This window comes from Salvelinus fontinalis, chromosome 40 (assembly GCF_029448725.1).
Source record: "Salvelinus fontinalis isolate EN_2023a chromosome 40, ASM2944872v1, whole genome shotgun sequence".
Lineage (NCBI taxonomy): Eukaryota > Metazoa > Chordata > Actinopteri > Salmoniformes > Salmonidae > Salvelinus > Salvelinus fontinalis.
Window position 1 is genome coordinate 15,402,297 of NC_074704.1, and position 20,575 is coordinate 15,422,871.

The 20,575-nt window shown below is 42.4% G+C and overlaps 1 protein-coding gene across 1 annotated transcript in view; it reads left to right on the plus strand.

Moving 5' to 3' along the window:
• Positions 1–7,866: 7,866 nt before the first annotated feature.
• Positions 7,867–20,575, plus strand: part of LOC129839283 (VPS10 domain-containing receptor SorCS3-like) — a 266,049-nt gene continuing 253,340 nt past the window's right edge. The window contains exon 1 of the mRNA XM_055906593.1: positions 7,867–8,617. Within this exon, the coding sequence (XP_055762568.1) occupies positions 8,583–8,617 (35 nt within the window). The 5' untranslated portion in view covers positions 7,867–8,582. The remainder of the gene's footprint in view (positions 8,618–20,575) is intronic.

A 20,575-nucleotide genomic window follows, 5' to 3' on the forward strand; every position in this document is an offset into this window, starting at 1 on the left:
TTGAATTATTTCTCTGAGTGAAACAGAACTCCTTCTGCAGCACATTTCCTGACCAGGAAGTGGAACGTCAGAAATCGATGCTCTGTTCAACTTCATGCCTATACATGGGCAATGAACGTAAGAGTCTACGTACACTTCATACACCTTCCCCTGGTTGTCAAGAGGCGGTGAGACAATAAATTTCGTGTCTATCTTGGTGTGAGGTGGAATAAAAGCTCTTTGTATGACGTGACCGTCCATTTCCTGTTTCTGGAGCGCGTGAAAGAGGACATGGATTTGCCTTCTGTTTAGCTGTCGTTATGGACGACTAACATCTCCGGTTTAGATTTTATTTGATACATGTAACCATATCATCGTAAAGTATGTTTTTTCAATATAGTTTAATCAGATTATTGAAATTTTTTCGTGAGTTTTGCCGTGTTCCGTTCTCTGACTTTGTTGACGTTGGAGAGATCCGTGCCACTTGGCAAGTGCCCATGCTAAATCAAGAGGGAAATTTGCCGTTCCAGATCCAAACAACGACTGTTCTGGACAAAGGACACCTTGTCCAACATTCTGACGGAAGATCACCAAAAGTAAGAAACATTTTATGATGCTATGTCTAATATCTGTCGTGCATGTGAACTGGTCGTCGGCGCCCAAGTGTTTCTGGCTATTGTGGCTACGCTAATATAACGCTATATTGTGTTTTCGCTGTAAAACACTTGATAAATCGGAAATATTGTCTGGAATCACAAGATGCCTGTCTTTCAATTGCTGTACACTATGTATTTTTCAGAAATGTTTTATGATGAGTATTTAGTCATTTGGCGTTGGTGTCTGTAATTTTTCTGTCTGCTTTCGGTGCAATTTCTGACTGTAGCTGCAATGTAAACTATGATTTATACCTGAAATATGCAAAAAAAAATCGAAAAAAAACATATGCTATACAATAAATATGTTATCAGACTGTCATCTGATGAGGTTGTTTCTTGGTTAGTGGCTATTTATATCTTTATTTGGCCGAATTTGTGATAGCTACTGATGGAGTCAAAAACTGATGGAGTAATTAAAGTGGAGTCTTTTGCTAACGTGGTTAGCTAATAGATTTACATATTTTGTCTTCCCTGTAAAACATTTTAAAAATCGGACATGTTGGCTGGATTCACGAGATGTGTACCTTTCATATGCTGTATTGGACTTGTTAATGTGTGAAAGTTAAATATTTAAAAAAAAATATCTTTTGAATTTCGCGCCCTGCACTTGAAGTGGCTGTTGTCATAAATGTACCGACGTCGGGCTTGCACGCCAAACAGGTTAAGAACAAAGGTTAAAGGACCTAGTAGCTGAGGACTAACTGTTTTTCGTAAATGGTGTGTTTTGTATTAATTGCTGTTTTGTTTTAGATTGTATTGGTTGTTTTATTGTTGGGAATGAGACCATGGTCTTATTGGGTTTTTCCTGAGTAATTAAAGAACAATAAAAAATAAAATAAAAGTTAGTGTCCATCAATATTTTTTAAATAAATAATTATATTTTTCAGTACTGCTGTCTCTGACACAAAATACATTGACACTAATGGTTACTTGCTGAAGTCATAATGACATGCATTGGTGCAGGGTGGTAAAGACGTACACAGCCTTTATCTAGCTCAGTCTCTGATGTCTGTGATGGACCCTGTACCACCAACCATCAATATCCTCAAAGACACATGAGGGAAAGGGAAGAATAATGATACATATCTAATAGATGGTCACATTTGTAGCACAATGTTGCCATTATAGTGCTCAGCGTTTGACTCTCGGAGAGATACACAATTACTATAGGCTGCACAGTGCAAGGACATGTGCAGATAGCCTGTTAGTCGCCTCTTCTGTGGCAGCATTTCACCTTGCCTTTGTTCACTGTCATCGTAGCCTCGCTAATGCAAATAAGGGGCGTTTGAAGTTATCAACGCTTTTCGGAGTAAGATCAAATAGCTAATATCCCATCACTGAAGACACCGGAAAAATACCTTTCGAAAGTGAAAGAGAGGGGAAGAGACAGAAAGTGTGTGATGGATATAGAGGGCAAGGGAAGAGAGAGGGAGAGAAGGGACAGAGAGAGAGGAGGGCAGAAAGAAAGAGAAGGGGGTAGAGAGAGAGAAATAATTTAAACTCTTGGTATTCACTACAATGTAAAACTCCCTTAACAAATGTTGACAATGTATAAATAAACTGTTCATTGTTGGCATTAACCCAATGAGTCCCACCATAACTCCGGCGCTCTTTGTACTTCTAACCCCTTTTAAATAATGTGTGTTTGAGCTACAGACTTCTTGGATGGACCATTGGATGAATCTATTACTTGATTAACGAGGGCTGAGCTAGAACGGTGTTTGAGAGACAACGGTGGATACCGAAGGCGTCTTGGGACGGGTCTTTTTACAAAAACATCTGTAGAGTCTGAATGGTTTAAGCTAAAAACTATTACATAAAAGCTATCTATGAAAAACTGACTCTCACGCACATGTAACATGTTTTGCTCTGACGCTCACAAACTACACAAGAGTTGTTAGAAGGTAAGGATGTCTTCTACATAGAAGATCATAGGAAATCCCAGGACATAGTGTCTATAATACTGTAATAAACTCAAATAGCTCCTGTCACAAACTACAAACTCCACACAGTTGTCACTGACTAGTTGGATATTAATTTCCCACTGAGAAAACAATTTATGTACTTAAAGCAATCATATGAATTAATTTTGATCAGTTTTTTTGTAGACATTTGTCAATAGTACTTGTATGAATGCAACCATTTGTGTCAAATTGCTTTGTGTTGTACTTGTCCTGAAAAGAATTGTAAAACACGAAATTATAAGTCTAAATATAAGCGCTGGACATGCATATTAAAAAAAGTAAGATAAATGAAAACTTGATATTTGCTGGAGTCTCTGGGGAGAATTTCTTTTCATCCCCTAATCAGTCTTGTTTTTAATAATGCATAGTCATTACAAATGCTGCCTGTGGGTGCCTGTATCTGCATTGCCAAAAACAACCCTACATGTTTCCAGGCTACGTTGAGTGTGTACTAATGTGGGGATGTACACATTAAAATGCTACAGTGCCTTGCAAAAGTATTCACCCCATTGGCGTGAATACTTTTAATTTAACAACCTGTAATTTAAATAGATTTTTATTTGGATTTCATGTAATGGACATACACAAAATAGTCCAAATTGGTGAAGTGAATTTTTTTTAAACTTGTTTAAAAAAAAATAAAAAAAAAAAACGGAAAAGTTGTGCGTGCATATGTATTCACCCCTTCGCTATGAAGCCCCTAAATAAGATCGGGTGTAACAAATTACCTTCAGAAGTCACATAATGATTTAAATAAAGTCCACCTGTGTGCAATCCAAGTGTCACATGATCTGTCACATGATCTCAGTATATATACACCTGTTCTGAAAGGCCCCATATTATTCAACACCACTAAGCAAGGGGCACCACCAAGCAAGTGGCACCATGAAGACCAAGGAGCTCTCCAAACAGGTCAGGGACAAAGTTGTGGAGAAGTACAGATCAGGGTTGTGTCATAGAAAAATATCAGAAAGTTTGAACATCCCACGGAGCACCATTAAATCCATTATTAAAAAATAGAAAGAATATGGCACTACAACAAACCTGCCAAGAGAGGGCCGCCCACCAAAACTCATGGACCATGCAAGGAGGGCATTAATCAGAGAGGCAACAAAGAGGCCAAAGACAACCCTGAAGGAGCTGCAAAGCTCCACAGTGGAGATCGGAGTATCTGTCCATAGGACCACTTTAAGCCGTACACTCCAGAGATCTGGGCTATACAGAAGAGTGGCCATTGCTTAAAGAAAGAAATAAGCAAACACGTTTGATTTTCACCAAAAGGCATGTGGGACACTCCCCAAACATATGGAAGAAGGTACTCCTGGCAGATAAGACTAAAATTTAGCTTTTTGGCCATAGAGGAAAACACAATGTCTGGCACATCACCCCGAGAACACCATCCCCACAGTGAAGCATGGTGGTGTCAGCATAATGTTGTGGGGATGTTTTTCATCGGCAGGGACTGGGAAACTGGTCAGAATTGAACGAATGAGGGATGGCACTAAATACAGGGAACCTGTTTCAGTCTTCAAGAGATTTGAGACTGGGACGGAGGTTCACCTTCCAGCAGACAATGACTCTAAGCATACTGATGAAGCAAAACTCGAGTGGTTAAAGGGAAAACATCCATCCAAATCCAACTGAGAATCGGTGGTATGACTTAAAGACTGCTTTACACCAGCAGGAACCCATTCAACTTGAAGGAGCTGGAGCAGTTTTGCCTTGAAGAATGGGCAAAATCCCAGTGGCTAGATGTGCCAAGCTTATAGAGACATATCCCAAGAGACTTGCAGCTGTAATTGCTGAAAAAGGTGGCTCTAAAAAGTATTGACTTTGGGGGGGGTGAATAGTTATGCACGCTCAAGTTTTCTGTTTTTTTGTCTTATTTCTTGTTTGTTTCTGCAATGGGTGTAGTGGAGGAAGGAGTCAGACGCAGGAGACAGAGAGTTCAGAGTAGTGTAACTTTAATCACCACAGAGGTGAACACGACGCCATTAAACCAAATGCCCCAACACACAAGGGGAACTAAATAGTTCCGAAAATATAACGTACACGAACCGTGACATACAAGCATGTACAAACAGTACACAAAACAATCCCGCACACCCAGCAGGCCTGCCTGCTGTAATAAAGCCCCACTAATCAACCTAACTACAAACAGGTGTAACCAATAAACAAACAAGGAGGGGGAGGAAAAAAATCACTGGCAGCTAGTAGGCCGGTGACGACGACCGCCGAGCGCCACCCGAACAGGAAGGGGAGCCACCTTCGGTAGGAGTCGTGACAGTTTCGCAATAAATACATTTTGCATCTTTAAAGCAGGAATAGGAAAAATTACAAAGGGGGGACTATTTTCGCAAGCAACTGTATCTAATTGGACCAGAGTAACCCTGAGTTGAAGCTATTGCTGAGTCAACATTTAGTTTTTGTCTATGTGTGGAATGAATTTGATATGTTCTCTGAACTTTTGATGAGAGTCATATTGTAATTGATTGCCCCAGGTTGGTTAGCACATGATTTTCTACCATTCTGAACAATGCACACCTGAGCATATAGTGACATACAGTGCATTCGGAAAGTATTCAGACCCCTTGACTTTTTTCACATTTTGTTAAGGCCTTATTCTAAAATTGATTAAATAGTTTTTTCCCCTCATCATTCTACACACAATACCCCACAATGATAAAGCAAAATAATTTTTTTGCAAATTATTTAGCAAATTTATAAAAACTGAAATATCACATTTGCATAAGTATTTAGACCCTTCACTCTGTACTTTATTAAAGGATCTTTGGCAACGATTACAGCCTTGAGTCTTCTTGGGTATGACACTACAAGCTCCTCTTTTCCTTACTAGTCTCCCAGTCCCTGCCGCTGAAAAACATCCCCAGTGCAAGATGCTGCCAACACCATGCTTCACTGTAGCGATAGCGCCAGGTGTCCTCCAGACATTACGCTTGGCATTTAGGCCAAAAAGTTTAATCTTGGTTTCATCAGACCAGATAATCTTGTTTCCCATGGTCTGAGTGTCCTTTAGGTGTCTTTTGGGAAACTCAAAGCAGGCTGTCATGTGCCTTTTACTGAGGAGTGGCTTCCGTCTGGCCACTCTACCATAAAGACCTGATTGGTGGAGTGCTGCAGAGATGGTTGTCCTTCTGGAAGGTTCTTCCATCTCCACAGAGGAACTCTGGGGCTCTGTCAGAGTGACCATCAGATTTTTGGTGACCTCCCTGACCAAGGCCATTCACCCCCAATGTCTCAGTTTGGCCAGGAGGAGAGCTCCAGGAAGAGTCTTGGTGGTTCCAAACTTCTTCCATTTAAGAACGATGGAGGCCACTGTGTTCTTGGGGACCTTCAATGCTCCAGACATTGTACCATTCCCCACATCTGTGCCTCGACACAATTCCTTCGACCTGATGGCTTGGTTTTTGCTCTGACATGAACTGTTAACTGTGGGACCTTATACAGACAGCTGTGTGCCTTTCCAAATCATGTCCAATCAATTTACCACAGGTGGACTCCAATCAAGTTGTAGAAACATCTGAATGATTTTCAATGGAAACAGGATGCACCTGAGCTCAATTTCGAGTCTCATAGCAAAGGGTCTGAGTACTTATGTAAATACGGTATTTCTGTTTTCGATTTTTTTTATACATTTGCAAAAGATATGGGGTATTGTGTGTAGATTGATGATGAACGTTTTTTTATTTGATCCATTTTAGAATAAGGTTGTAACATAACAAAATGTGGAAAAAGTCAAGGGGTCTGAATACTTTCTGAATGCACTGTATAGTCCTAATGAGAGAAATGTATTCTCCTTTCTTTGCACAGGAAAAATGTGGCCTTTGAGAAACACCTTTCATGCAATTATACTACACTTTATATGACTGGAGACATAACCAATATATTTGTTCAAAATATACAAATTAGTAACCTACTATGCTGATTGTCACGTTCCTGACTTGTTTTCTGTTGTTTTGTATGTGTGTGATGGTCAGGGCGTGAGTTTTGGGTGGGCAGTCTATGTTTTCTGTTTCTATGTTGGTTTTGGGTTGCCTGGTATGGCTCTTAATTAGAGGCAGGTGTTTTGCGTTTTCCTCTAATTGAGAGTCATATTAAGGTAGGGTGTTCTCACTGTTTGTTTGTGGGTGATTGTCTCCTGTGTCCTTGTCAGTGTACCACACGGGACTGTAGCGTTTGTTCGGTATTTGTGTAGTCTGTTTTCCCTGTCCGTGTGTTCTTCGTGTTTTATGTAAGTACTCTCGTTCAGGTCTGTCTTCTTTGTTTTGTTGTTTTGTAAAATATTCAAGTGTTCTTCGTGTGTTTAGTTTTGTCTTGTAAATAAAGTTTCATGATGTATTCACAACCCGCTGCACGTTGGTCAAATCCATGCTACTCCTCTTCTGATGAGGAGAAGGAGGAACCGCGTTACACTGATACTGACCAACAGATCAGTAAAAACGACCTTGTCTTGAATGCAACCATTCTAGGCCTCGAAAAGGGGAGACACAAATTGTACTATATGATCACCATCTAGACAGGAAGAGGACATTATATAGTCCCTCAAAAAACTTTCCAGTGGTACTGATCTAATGATAAAGACTGTGAATATGCGCGCACTCACAAGAGATATGGCCTGCGGGCACTCACCGGGGATATGGGTATGTCCTCGCTGGTGCGAATAAAATAGGCTACTGCTCGCTCAATTCAGAGTTCAGAGAGAGATTAGAGTTATTTCTTTGCCTTTTTTTGTATTTTCACCAAGAACCATTTGCTTTCTAAACTATGTTTTTCCTAGGATTGTATTTTGAAATATTGTGATAGTCCTAGGGCTATATAAGTGCTTTTCACTGAGAGCTGTAAACTCAACGATCAGCTAATTGGTACAGTAGGCTATTTGTCAGGCATGCTGCTTAAATTGCACACTTGAAACAATCCACAACTCATTTTTTAAATAAGCTAATGATCCTCTGTGGAGAAAGCATACTCTCTGGTGTAGTATTTTGCATTATTTTATTTATTTCTGTAAAGGCACCAGTTAATTATATAATTTTTTTCATTCAATATCTTCCCCTAGTTCATTTGACGCACCGCTTATGCCGACTTCAACAACACAAGATTACATCAATGTGAAAGTAACCGATAAATAAAACAGCTAGCTGCGAAGTTTATGAGGCCGAGTTCAAATGCCAACATCACATTCAAAACAATAGGCGCCTTGCCGAAACGGCGCTCTGAGATAAAGGCGCACAGGGTGGTAGCTTCACTCAGAGCGATGATCTGCTTGGTCCTAAAGCCAACCCTGCCGAAACTCTAAACAGCGGTGACATTTTAATAGAGATTGAAATGAAAGTAAATTATTACTTTTTTGTAGCCCACTTTTAAATTGTTGGGGTTAATCTTATTGGCCTGCCCAATTGATGCCCCTGCTTGCACTTAACTCTGTGCGCCTGGCTCCTGATCTCCGCTCATACACAGCTAAATTCAAAGGAGGATATAATTTGCGCATTGTGACCGTCTCCGGTCCAGCTACACCTGAAGGAATTTCAACTGGAGACCGGTACACGCGCAGCTGGGTCCGAGCCAGGCAGCCAAAGCTCTGGAACAGGTCCGGCTGGAGTACTAACCAAATACTGGAGTAGCCTACTAAGCGATACCCAACATGCATGTGTTTACGAGGATGAGCCGAGGTTCAATGACGATGGAGTTACCGTAAAAGTCGCTCTGGAAGATTCAACCGGATCTAGTGAAAACGAGAGAGCGAAGCCGCCCCGAACCTCCCGAGTTTAGCGAGTCTGGGGACCGGTGGCCCCGATTTGGAAGGAGTTAACTCGAATGAGAGGAGTCCTGGTCCGTTACTGGATGGAAAGATTGGGCCGATTCGAATTCAAGTGGAACACGGACGAGAGGAGAAGCCTCAGCCAGAAAAGGAGATGATCCCAAACTAACCAGCACTACTTTCGCCTTGACGGGGGACACAATCATGCAGTGGTTTTCTGTTTGGGACAAAACCGCAGCGTAAGTGATGATTATTCACCAAATTTGTGTGGTTTTATATTGTGACTCAAGCACTACGTTTCGTGAAGCAATGTAAGGGTTTACCATATCCTGCTGTCCAAGCTGTGTTGTGCACGGAAAACTCGCCTGTTTTAGCGAGTTCTTTGTCCACGGTAACAGGTGCATTGGTTCAGTTGGGCACAGCAGGGCACATAGCCCAAATACTGGGTTTCGCCACATCCTGAATAAAGCATTCGGGACCACGTTGGACTGGCATTGGTATTGCGCACCAAGACATGCTTGATTGCTGCAGAATCCGTGCCCGTGCCATACCGATAGCAGCATTGCTTCGGTTGAAAAACACTCACTATAGTTTGCGCGTAGGCTAGTCTACTCTGACAGTTGAATTCTAATATTAGTTGTAGTGTATTTATATGTAATTAAAACGACTGCAAAACATTTTAATCATTAACTTGTATTTTGTTTTGCAATAGAGTTGTTTGGTAATAGGCTACATAATTTATACCTCGCTTCGGATCTGAAACTATTCATCCAATTGAATTGACTGGACTGGACAGAGTTGTAAATATTTTTGTTGGGGCTATACATTCTTCGAACGCTTTACTTGTAATGACATTTCCTTGAGAAGGAAAGCTTATGTTGTCATCTGAATTGCTGACTAGTTCTTACCACTTCTACTTTCACAAAAGCTATAGATTAGGCAGCCAGAACATTTCATCCCAATTTTATTCTGAACACTGAAATTATACTGAAATTATTTCATCCCCCCAAAATGGGATAGAGGCCTTCATTTGAAAGAGAATATGAGGCAAAATTAATAAAAAAGTTATTTCCACAACCATAAAAAGCCACTGGGCCCTTTTATAATTCTTACATGTTAATTTGTTGTTGTGGCTGCCTCTTTTTGCTCGATTTCATTTAGATGAAGGAGGAAAACAACTAATCCCACAGTTTAAATCCTCTTGTCTGGAATTATTATGACATGCTGCATGAACTTGTTTCTTTACTGTCTACCTCAGCCTTCCTCCCTGCCTCCGTTTCCCCTTAGCTGTAAATTTTGAAAAATGATATTGAAGACGGAAACTGGCATCCATTTTGAGATTTCTTTCTTATTGCCAGGCAAGGGGGACTGACTGCCTACTCAAGCATGTTTTCTCCAGCTCTCGGACACTAGTACTGGACACTTTATCTTCATTGGGCTTTAGCTCCTGATTGTATGGGTGATGAATTAAGCCCTCAAGGACGGCCTGATGGAGCCTGAAGTCCTCTAACTCTAACTTAACCACAGCAGTTAGGGTTGGTGTGTGTGTGTGTGTGTGACGACGACGACGACGACGGGGGGGGGGGGGGGGGGGTGAATAGGTGACTGAGTCTCCTCTGGCCTCACCCATGCATTCACTCACTTGTCATTGTGCCACCATTGCTTTCCCTCCTTTTCTCTTCTATTCCCTACCTCTCCCAGAATGCCCTGCTCTGCTTGTGCTGCCCGAGCTGTGCTGTGATGTGTTTTGCCACTATTCCCTCTAGAATGACCTGGGTAGTAGTGGTGTAGTAGTGCCACTATTCCCTCTAGGATGACCTGGGTAGTAGTGGTGTAGTAGAGCCACTACTCCCTCTAGGATGACCTGGGTAGTAGTGCCACTATTCCCTCTAGGATGACCTGGGTAGTAGTGGTGTAGTAGAGCCACTATTCCCTCTAGGATGACCTGGGTAGTAGTGGTGTAGTAGTGCCACTATTCCCTCTAGGATGACCTGGGTAGTAGTGGTGTAGTAGTGCCACTATTCCCTCTAGGATGACCTGGGTAGTAGTGGTGTAGTAGTGCCACTATTCCCTCTAGGATGACCTGGGTAGTAGTGGTGTAGTAGAGCCACTATTCCCTCTAGGATGACCTGGGTAGTAGTGGTGTAGTAGTGCCACTATTCCCTCTAGGATGACCTGGGTAGTAGTGGTGTAGTAGTGCCACTATTCCCTCTAGGATGACCTGGGTAGTAGTGGTGTAGTAGTGCCACTATTCCCTCTAGGATGACCTGGGTAGTAGTGGTGTAGTAGTGCCACTATTCCCTCTAGGATGACCTGGGTAGTAGTGTTGTAGTATTGCCACTATTCCCTCTAGGATGACCTGGGTAGTAGTAGTGGTGTAGTAGTGCCACTATTCCCTCTAGGATGACCTGGGTATAGTGTTGTAGTAGTGCCACTATTCCCTCTAGGATGACCTGGGTAGTAGTGGTGTAGTAGTGCCTCTATTCCCTCTAGGATGACCTGGGTAGTAGTAGTGGTGTAGTAGTGCCACTATTCCCTCTAGGATGACCTGGGTAGTAGTGGTGTAGTAGTGCCACTATTCCCTCTAGGATGACCTGGGTAGTAGTGGTGTAGTAGTGCCACTATTCCCTCTAGGATGACCTGGGTAGTAGTGGTGTAGTAGTGCCACTATTCCCTCTAGGATGACCTGGGTAGTAGTAGTGGTGTAGTAGTGCCACTATTCCCTCTAGGATGACCTGGGTAGTAGTGGTGTAGTAGTGCCACTATTCCCTCTAGGATGATCTGGGTAGTAGTAGTGGTGTAGTAGTGCCACTATTCCCTCTAGGATGACCTGGGTAGTAGTGGTGTAGTAGTGCCACTATTCCCTCTAGGATGACCTGGGTAGTAGTGGTGTAGTAGAGCCACTATTCCCTCTAGGATGACCTGGGTAGTAGTGGTGTAGTATTGCCACTATTCCCTCTAGGATGACCTGGGTAGTAGTGGTGTAGTAGTGCCACTATTCCCTCTAGGGTTACCTGGGTAGTAGTGGTGTAGTAGTGCCACTATTCCCTCTAGGATGACCTGGGTAGTAGTGGTGTAGTAGTGCCACTATTCCCTCTAGGATGACCTGGGTAGTAGTGGTGTAGTAGTGCCACTATTCCCTCTAGGATGACCTGGGTAGTAGTGGTGTAGTAGTGCCACTGTTCCCTCTAGAATGACCTGGGTAGTAGTGGTTTAGTAGTGCCACTGTTCCCTCTAGGATGACCTGGGTAGTAGTGGTGTAGTAGTGCCACTATTCCCTCTAGGATGACCTGGGTAGTAGTAGTGTAGTAGTGCCACTATTCCCTCTAGGATGACCTGGGTAGTAGTGGTGTAGTAGTGCCACTATTCCCTCTAGGGTGACCTGGGTAGTAGTGGTGTAGTAGAGCCACTATTCCCTCTAGGATGACCTGGGTAGTAGTGTTGTAGTAGTGCCACTATTCCCTCTAGGATGACCTGGGTAGTAGTAGTGGTGTAGTAGTGCCACTATTCCCTCTAGGATGACCTGGGTAGTAGTGGTGTAGTAGTGCCACTATTCCCTCTAGGATGACCTGGGTAGTAGTGGTGTAGTAGTGCCACTATTCCCTCTAGGATGACCTGGGTAGTAGTGGTGTAGTAGTGCCACTATTCCCTCTAGGATGACCTGGGTAGTAGTGGTGTAGTAGTGCCACTATTCCCTCTAGGATGACCTGGGTAGTAGTGGTGTAGTAGTGCCACTGTTCCCTCTAGGATGACCTGGGTAGTAGTGGTGTAGTAGTGCCACTATTCCCTCTAGGATGACCTGGGTAGTAGTGGTGTAGTAGTGCCACTATTCCCTCTAGGATGACCTGGGTAGTAGTGGTGTAGTAGAGCCACTACTCCCTCTAGGATGACCTGGGTAGTAGTGGTGTAGTAGTGCCACTATTCCCTCTAGGATGACCTGGGTAGTAGTGGTGTAGTAAGTGCCACTATTCCATGCAGGATGACCCGGGTAGTAGTGGTGTAGTAGTGCCACTACTACCCACGAGTCCCTGTCGGCATAGTGTGTTACTGATGGTAGGCTTTGTTACCTTGGTCCCAGCTCTCTGCAGGTCATTCACTAGGTCCCCCCTTGTGGTTCTGGGATTTTTGCTCGCCGTTCTTGCGATCATTTTGACCCCATGGGGTGAGATCTTGCGTGGAGCCCCAGATCGAGGGAGATTATCAGTGGTCTTGTATGTCTTACATTTCCTAATAATTGCTCCCACAGTAGATTTCTTCAAACCAAGCTGCTTATCTATTGCATATTCAGTCTTCCCAGCCTGGTGCAGGTCTACAATTTTGTTTCTGTTGTCCTTTGACAGCTCTTTGCTCTTTGGTCTTGGCCATAGTGGAGTTTGGAGTGTGACTGTTTGAGGTTGTGGACAGGTGTCTTTTATACTGATAACAAGTTCAAACAGGTGCCATTAATACAGGTAACGGAGTGGAGGACAGAGGAGCCTCTTAAAGAAGAATTTACAGGTCTGTGAGAGACAGAAATCTTGCTTGTTTGTAGGTGACCAAATACTTATTTTCCACCATCATTTGCAAATAAATTCATAAAAAATCCTGCAATGTGATTTTCTGGATTTTCTTTTCTCATTTTGTCTGTCATAGTTGAAGTGTACCTATGATGAAAATTACAGGCCTCTCTCGTCTTTTTAAGTGGGAGAACTTGCACAATTGGTGGCTGACTAAATACTTTTTTGCCCCACTGTATATGGTCAATTTTTTTTCTTGATGTTTTTTCTTCATGATACAACACACGGTTTTCTCTTTGTTCTTCATACATCCAGTGGGGAAAATCTGAAAATGAATTTGCATAAAATGCAGATTGGGACTCTGTGAGTGGTCTTTAATGTAAGGAGAGTTCATTATATATCTGGCAGGTTATCAATGTAGTGAGCTGGTCTTTTGAAATGCCTACATCTCTTTCAGAGAGCTAATAGACGCACACACACACACACACACACACACACACACACACACACACACACACACACACACACACACACACACACACACACACACACACACACACACACACACACACACACACACACACACACACACACAAAGTAGTTTAAGAGACCCATTTTGTAAGGCTACAGTAATGTACTGTACACGTGGAACTCTTTCATACACATTCATTAACTATACTGTTGGCATACTGTATGGACCATAATTGGAGACATTTAATTTATTCAATAATTGCAGTACATTTAGTAGACTCAAGCACCTGGCTCCTCAACCTGAACGAACGAATATGTTAGTACACATGGATTCTTCCCCTCATAATAAACTGAAATGAATTGAACTGTTCTGAACTAAACTGAAATTAAATTAACTCAACTGACATGAATTCAACTAAACTGAAATGAACTGAACTGAAATGATCTGAACTAAACTGAAATGTATCGAACTGAAATATACTGAACTAACCTGAAATGAACTGAACCCAACTGAAATGAACTGAACTCAACTGAAATGAAATAAACTGAACTAAACTGAAATTAACTCAACTCAACTGAAATGTACTGAAATTAATTTTACAAACTGAAATTAATAGAACTGAACTGAAATGAACTTCCTTAGTCAACAACATCCCCTCGTCTGGAAGAATATCGTTGTTTGCCAACCCCCTTACTGCACCTACCAACAGTGAGGAGAGGGTGGCGTAGTTGGTTGGCATAGCTAAACACAGCTTTGGCATCCATGCTGAGGCCTGGAACATGATTTAGGATGTACACAGGTGGCTTGTTCCTAGCCCTGTCTGTGTCTCTTCTCACCCCTTGGATGGCTTCCCTTCCATTTAGTGATGCTAATGGCTTGTAAAGTGGCACTATTTTGCTACCTACCGCTATGGAGGAACTAACTGCTCTGGAGGAAGAAGGGAAGAGAGGAGGATAGGATGGGATAAATAATGCACTCTTCCAAAGGGACTCTTCCACTTTTCATCCCTCCATCCCCTCCCCTCTTTGTCTACTTCGTGTTTACAAATGTGTTTTTCCAGCCCTTGTTTCCTCTCCGCAGTGGAAGTGGTGAAGCTTGGTGGCAAGACGTCATGCGCCGCCATGACTAAATGGAGGATTCGTCTTGACTTGCCCCCCAGAGCTAACGTCTTGGCACTTGACCCAACCTTTTCAGGCTAGCGTTTAGCATCTTGTTTAGTCGCTTTATCAAGATTGACTACATGCATGCCATTTATTATCTAGTTAATGAACTGGATTGAGAGAAACATGTGAAAGGTGATGGAATTATACATTGGGTCCTCGTTTTACCTTAGTGAACTTTCCCTGGTCGGGCCAGGTCATGAAACTCCTTGTCATAACTGCTCTCCAAGACCTACTGAATAAGGTAGTTTAACGTAACTACAGTTGGCTTATCAGCGTTTGATAGCCACACATTTACCCAGTATGCCTGCATTGATGCTGCATTGATGCCTGCATTACAACACATTCAAGGTCACTTACAATCACATTACATAGCACCTGCTGTTGGAACAGAGCAACATCTAAGACCACAGAAGTCACTAAAAACCTTGAGACTCACGTCTCCTGCATGGCTCGGAGCTACCCATTGGATGAAAGGTTCGGAAAGCAGTCAATCACCAAGCTAATGGTCTCATTCTGTTTCCTGTGCCATCGTCACGGTAGAGGTACTAGAGTAGGCCTTTGTGGAAGGATACGTTAAGAATGTATGACTTGAGTGTAATAATACGCTTGGCCACTGATCCCGTTCTGCAGTACAAGGGTGTTCGACAGAGCACCAAGACGCAAGTCTGTGTGTGTGTGTGTGTGTGTGTGTGTGTGTGTGTGTGTGTGTGGCGTACATGTGTGTGTGTTAGAGAGTGTCAGTGTGTGGGTTTTAATTACATTTTATAAAAGAGAGTTAAATGTGATTTGGTTTCATCTTCATTCTATGAAACCCCTTTTCCCATGGGGGGTATCTCAGGATAAAGTAGGAGCCGACCGTGACATTGTCTCTGGCTCTCTAACAGCTGATCCCAGTACAGTTTGGATGGTAGTGGTTGGACTGTCGTAGTCTGACTCTCTCTAGTTCTCTAACAGCTGATCTCAGACCAGTTTTGCATGGTAGTGGTTGGACTGTCGTAGTCTGACTCTCTCTAGTTCTCTAACAGCTGATCTCAGACCAGTTTTGCATGGTAGTGGTTGGACTGCATGGTGCAGTGTAGTAGGTAGATCGATGTAGGTGGTATATGCAGCATGCTCCCCCTGGGCACAGAGTCTTGACCTTTACCGCCTTCTTTTTTAGACAAAGTGGGATACCTTGTAACGTCGATCTACGTTGGCATTTCCTGAACATTATCACATTAGGTAGAACGCGATGGCTAAGTCATGATGTTAGATAGGATGTTGAAGGGGGAGTTCACCTACCTCTCTCTATGTCTCTCTCACACACACAAACACTCCTTTTCTCTCCCCTTTCTCTTACTCTCTCCCTCTTTTTCTCACTCGGTTAGGGTGAATGGTGTCAGGCTCGTGAGGGGTTGTCGTTGATCAAGACTAATAATTACACATTATACACCAGCACCCACACTCAATTAACACACTGTCTAATTAAAATAATCTAGCGGCTTATCTATGAAAAAGATTGCGAGTGGCTGTAAATCGGTGCCACGCCACATTAACTTCACTATTCCCTTCTCCTTCTCTTTTTATTCCCATTTAGATTTTAATGATAATAACCTGCTTAAACACTGGCCATTACCAAACATATTGTGTTAGCATCTGTCATTTAGTGGAGGGAAATAGATGCAGCTTGATGATAGGAGATTTGCTAACAGAGTCAGTCTGGGGAAGCAAGCAGTATGTGAACCGAACTCCATTGTATTTTCTAAAGGGAGAATCTATTCCTCTCTCTCTCTCTCTCTCTGTCTTTATCTATCCTCTTGACTATCCTCATGCAAGTAGCCTCTAAATAAATTAATTTCAAACAACTTTGTTTTCTCCTTCTCCCGAGCCTGCAATAACTCATGGAAATAGATCACTCTGTATTTATTTATTTTATTATACACTTTTATTGTTTCTTTCTTTTCTCCACCCGCTCTCTGCATTCACACATTTTAATTTGTACTAGCGCTGTCACGTTCCTGACCTGTTTTCTGTTGTTTTGTATGTGTTTAGTTGGTCAGGACGTGAGCTGGGTGGGAATTCTATGTTGTGTGTCTAGTTTGTCTGTTTCTATGTCAGCCTAGTGTGGTTTCTCAATCAGAGACAGATGGTAGTCGTTGTCTCTGATTGAGACTCATATATAGGAGGCTTGTTTTGTGTTGGGATTTTGTGGGTGTTTGTTACCTGTCTCTGTGTTTGTGTTCTGCACCAGATAGGTCTGTATCGGTTTTGCACATTTGTTATTTTGTATGTTGTTTGTAGTGTTTCACTTGTTCTTGTATTAAACATGTTTAACACTAGCCGCGCTGCACTTTGGTCCTCTCCTTCACCCCTGGAAGAAAACCTTTACAAGCGCTTTAAGAGAAGTAAAGACTAGCTTGGTTTGAAACCTAATACAGTTTTTCTCAATTGCTAAAACACCATTTCTGAAACGTTGCTCCATTTCCTGAAAACATTAAACACAAAACCTCATCTTCAAGCACTATTTACATAACCTCTGACTCCTCTCGCAAAATGAAACATTCGCCTCAAAACAGTTTTACCTGTGTTCAAAATCAAACACTGCTCTGAAATCATAAACAAAACGATCAAAATGATATACACTCTCAAGCAGTCGGTAAACAATACCCTGAAAAATAGAAAACACATTGTTCAAAACATACAATTCTCAGGGAGAAGTACATTTTTTATCTAAAAAAATATTCATATTTTTCCGTCATTGTCTTTTGATGAACGAAAACATGTTCTATCATAGTAGCTCAAAATTGATCAGAAATTACTACTCTGCTTTGCAATTTAGTTTTTTGTTCTTCCTCCTTGTACCCCTATTTTTACAGTACTGTACCCTGCATCTCACAAACTTGTCCTTTGTCTCTGTGATACTGTAATTCTTGTTCTTTGTTGATATGAACCTGCAACCAGTCACAATCTATTGAGCAGTCAGTACTGTTACTAAATGGAAAGCACAATGTTCAGGGCCATACAATTTGTCCATTGTACAGTATACAGCCTACAATGTACTGTACTACAGTATACAGCCTACAATGCACTGTACTACAGTATACAGCCTACAATGCACTGTACTACAGTATACAGCCTACAATACACTGTACTACAGTATACAGCCTACAATACACTGTACTACAGTATACAGCCTACAATGCACTGTACTACAGTATACAGCCTACAATGCACTGTACTACAGTATACAGCCTACAATGCACTGTACTACAGTATACAGCCTACAATACACTGTACTACAGTATACAGCCTACAATACACTGTACTACAGTATACAGCCTACAATGCACTGTACTACAGTATACAGCCTACAATGCACTGTACTACAGTATACAGCCTACAATGCACTGTACTACAGTATACAGCCTACAATACACTGTACTACAGTATACAGCCTACAATGCACTGTACTACAGTATACAGCCTACAATACTCTGTACTACAGTATACAGCCTACAATGCACTGTACTACAGTATACAGCCTACAATACACTGTACTACAGTATACAGCCTACAATGCACTGTACTACAGTATACAGCCTACAATGCACTGTACTACAGTATACAGCCTACAATGCACTGTACTACAGTATACAGCCTACAATGCACTGTACTACAGTATACAGCCTACAATACACTGTACTACAGTATACAGCCTACAATACACTGTACTACAGTATACAGCCTACAATGCACTGTACTACAGTATACAGCCTACAATGCACTGTACTACAGTATACAGCCTACAATGCACTGTACTACAGTATACAGCCTACAATGCACTGTACTACAGTATACAGCCTACAATGCACTGTACTACAGTATACAGCCTACAATACTCTGTACTACAGTATACAGCCTACAATGCACTGTACTACAGTATACAGCCTACAATGCACTGTACTACAGTATACAGCCTACAATGCACTGTACTACAGTATACAGCCTACAATGCACTGTACTACAGTATACAGCCTACAATACTCTGTACTACAGTATACAGCCTACAATACTCTGTACTACAGTATACAGCCTACAATGCACTGTACTACAGTATACAGCCTACAATGCACTGTACTACAGTATACAGCCTACAATGCACTGTACTACAGTATACAGCCTACAATGCACTGTACTACAGTATACAGCCTACAATGCACTGTACTACAGTATACAGCCTACAATGCACTGTACTACAGTATACAGCCTACAATGCACTGTACTACAGTATACAGCCTACAATACTCTGTACTACAGTATACAGCCTACAATGCACTGTACTACAGTATACAGCCTACAATGCACTGTACTACAGTATACAACCTACAATGCACTGTACTACAGTATACAGCCTACAATGCACTGTACTACAGTATACAGCCTACAATGCACTGTACTACAGTATACAGCCTACAATACACTGTACTACAGTATACAGCCTACAATGCACTGTACTACAGTATACAGCCTACAATACACTGTACTACAGTATACAACACTAAAAGAGACAAAAATCAAAGGAGTAAACATGTGATCAATGCACTTCCTCTTGTCTTTGGGCTGGGTCAGGCCAGAGCACTTCTTCTTGTCTTTGGGCTGGGTCAGGCCAGAGCACTTCTTCTTGTCTTTGGGCTGGGTCAGGCCAGAGCACTTCTTCTTGTCTTTGGGCTGGGTCAGGCCAGAGCACTTCTTCTTGTCTTTGGGCTGGGTCAGGCCAGAGCACTTCTTCTTGTCTTTGGGCTGGGTCGGGCCAGAGCACTTCTTCTTGTCTTTGGGCTGGGTCAGGCCAGAGCACTTCCTCTTGTCTTTGGGCTGGGTCAGGCCAGAGCACTTCTTCTTGTCTTTGGGCTGGGTCGGGCCAGAGCACTTCTTCTTGTCTTTGGGCTGGTTCAGGCCAGAGCACTTCGTCGACATCACAAGCAATATTGTCCCTCCTGAGGCAACAGGGGAAGAAGCCTCTTGTGTGCCGTATCCAGCCCTGACATGATTCCTCACCTATATCACCACAGGCTAAATCCATGGCTTGCAGCAGATTTACTCTGGTGTAGGGTTGTTTATCATACACTTTCCATCTCCAAGAGGAGAAAAACTCCTCAATCGGATTCAGGAAATGCAAGTATGGAGGGAGGTACAAGTTCATAAACTGGCCATTGATGTTAAACCATTCCCTTACCTGAGCAGCTCGGTGGAAACTGACATTGTCCCACACTATCACATAGGTGGGAATGGGATTCTCATTTAGCTCTTGACCCTGCTGCTCTTGAACCTGCTGCTCAAATAAAATATCTCTTAGATTGGCAATAAATCTTAGAAGGTGCTGGGTGTTATATGGCCGGAGTGTAACATGGTGATGTAGAACACCATGGTTGCTGATAGCAGCACAGATTGTGACATTGCCACCTCGTTGACCAGGGACTTCAACAATGGCCCGCTGTCCAATCATGTTTCGGCCTCTCCTCCTCTTTGTTAGATTGAAGCCTGCTTCATCAACAAAGATGAACTCATGGGGTCTGTCCAAGGATTCTAAGTCAAATATTGTCTGTGTAGAAATACAATATACTGTATGTAGGATTTTGTAAGTCGTACAGAGACAGTGCTATATTGTAGAGTACAATTAGGCTTCTGATTCACATACATTGTATGTACTGAAGAGTAATGTCATTCACATAGTATGTGTTAGTACTGTAGACAATCTGGATTACAGTAAATGTTTCTGAATGTACACTTACTTGCACATACTGAGCTCGCAGTTCTTACAACCTTGGTGAGTTGCGCTCAAAAGGTACTCTGTATACTTGTTTCATTCGCATCCTGTTACGATGGAGGACACGGTCAATTGTGGAAATGCTCACACTGTCGATTCCCTGGAAGTGTGTGTTGTCTTGTATCACTCGTTCCTGGATTTCTCTGAGTCGTATTGCGTTATCTTCAAGGACCATGCCAACTATAACGGCCTCTTGCTCCCGAGTGAATATAGCTGTCCTTCCACCTGCATGTGGCAGCCTTGCAATTCTACAAAAAGTAGTT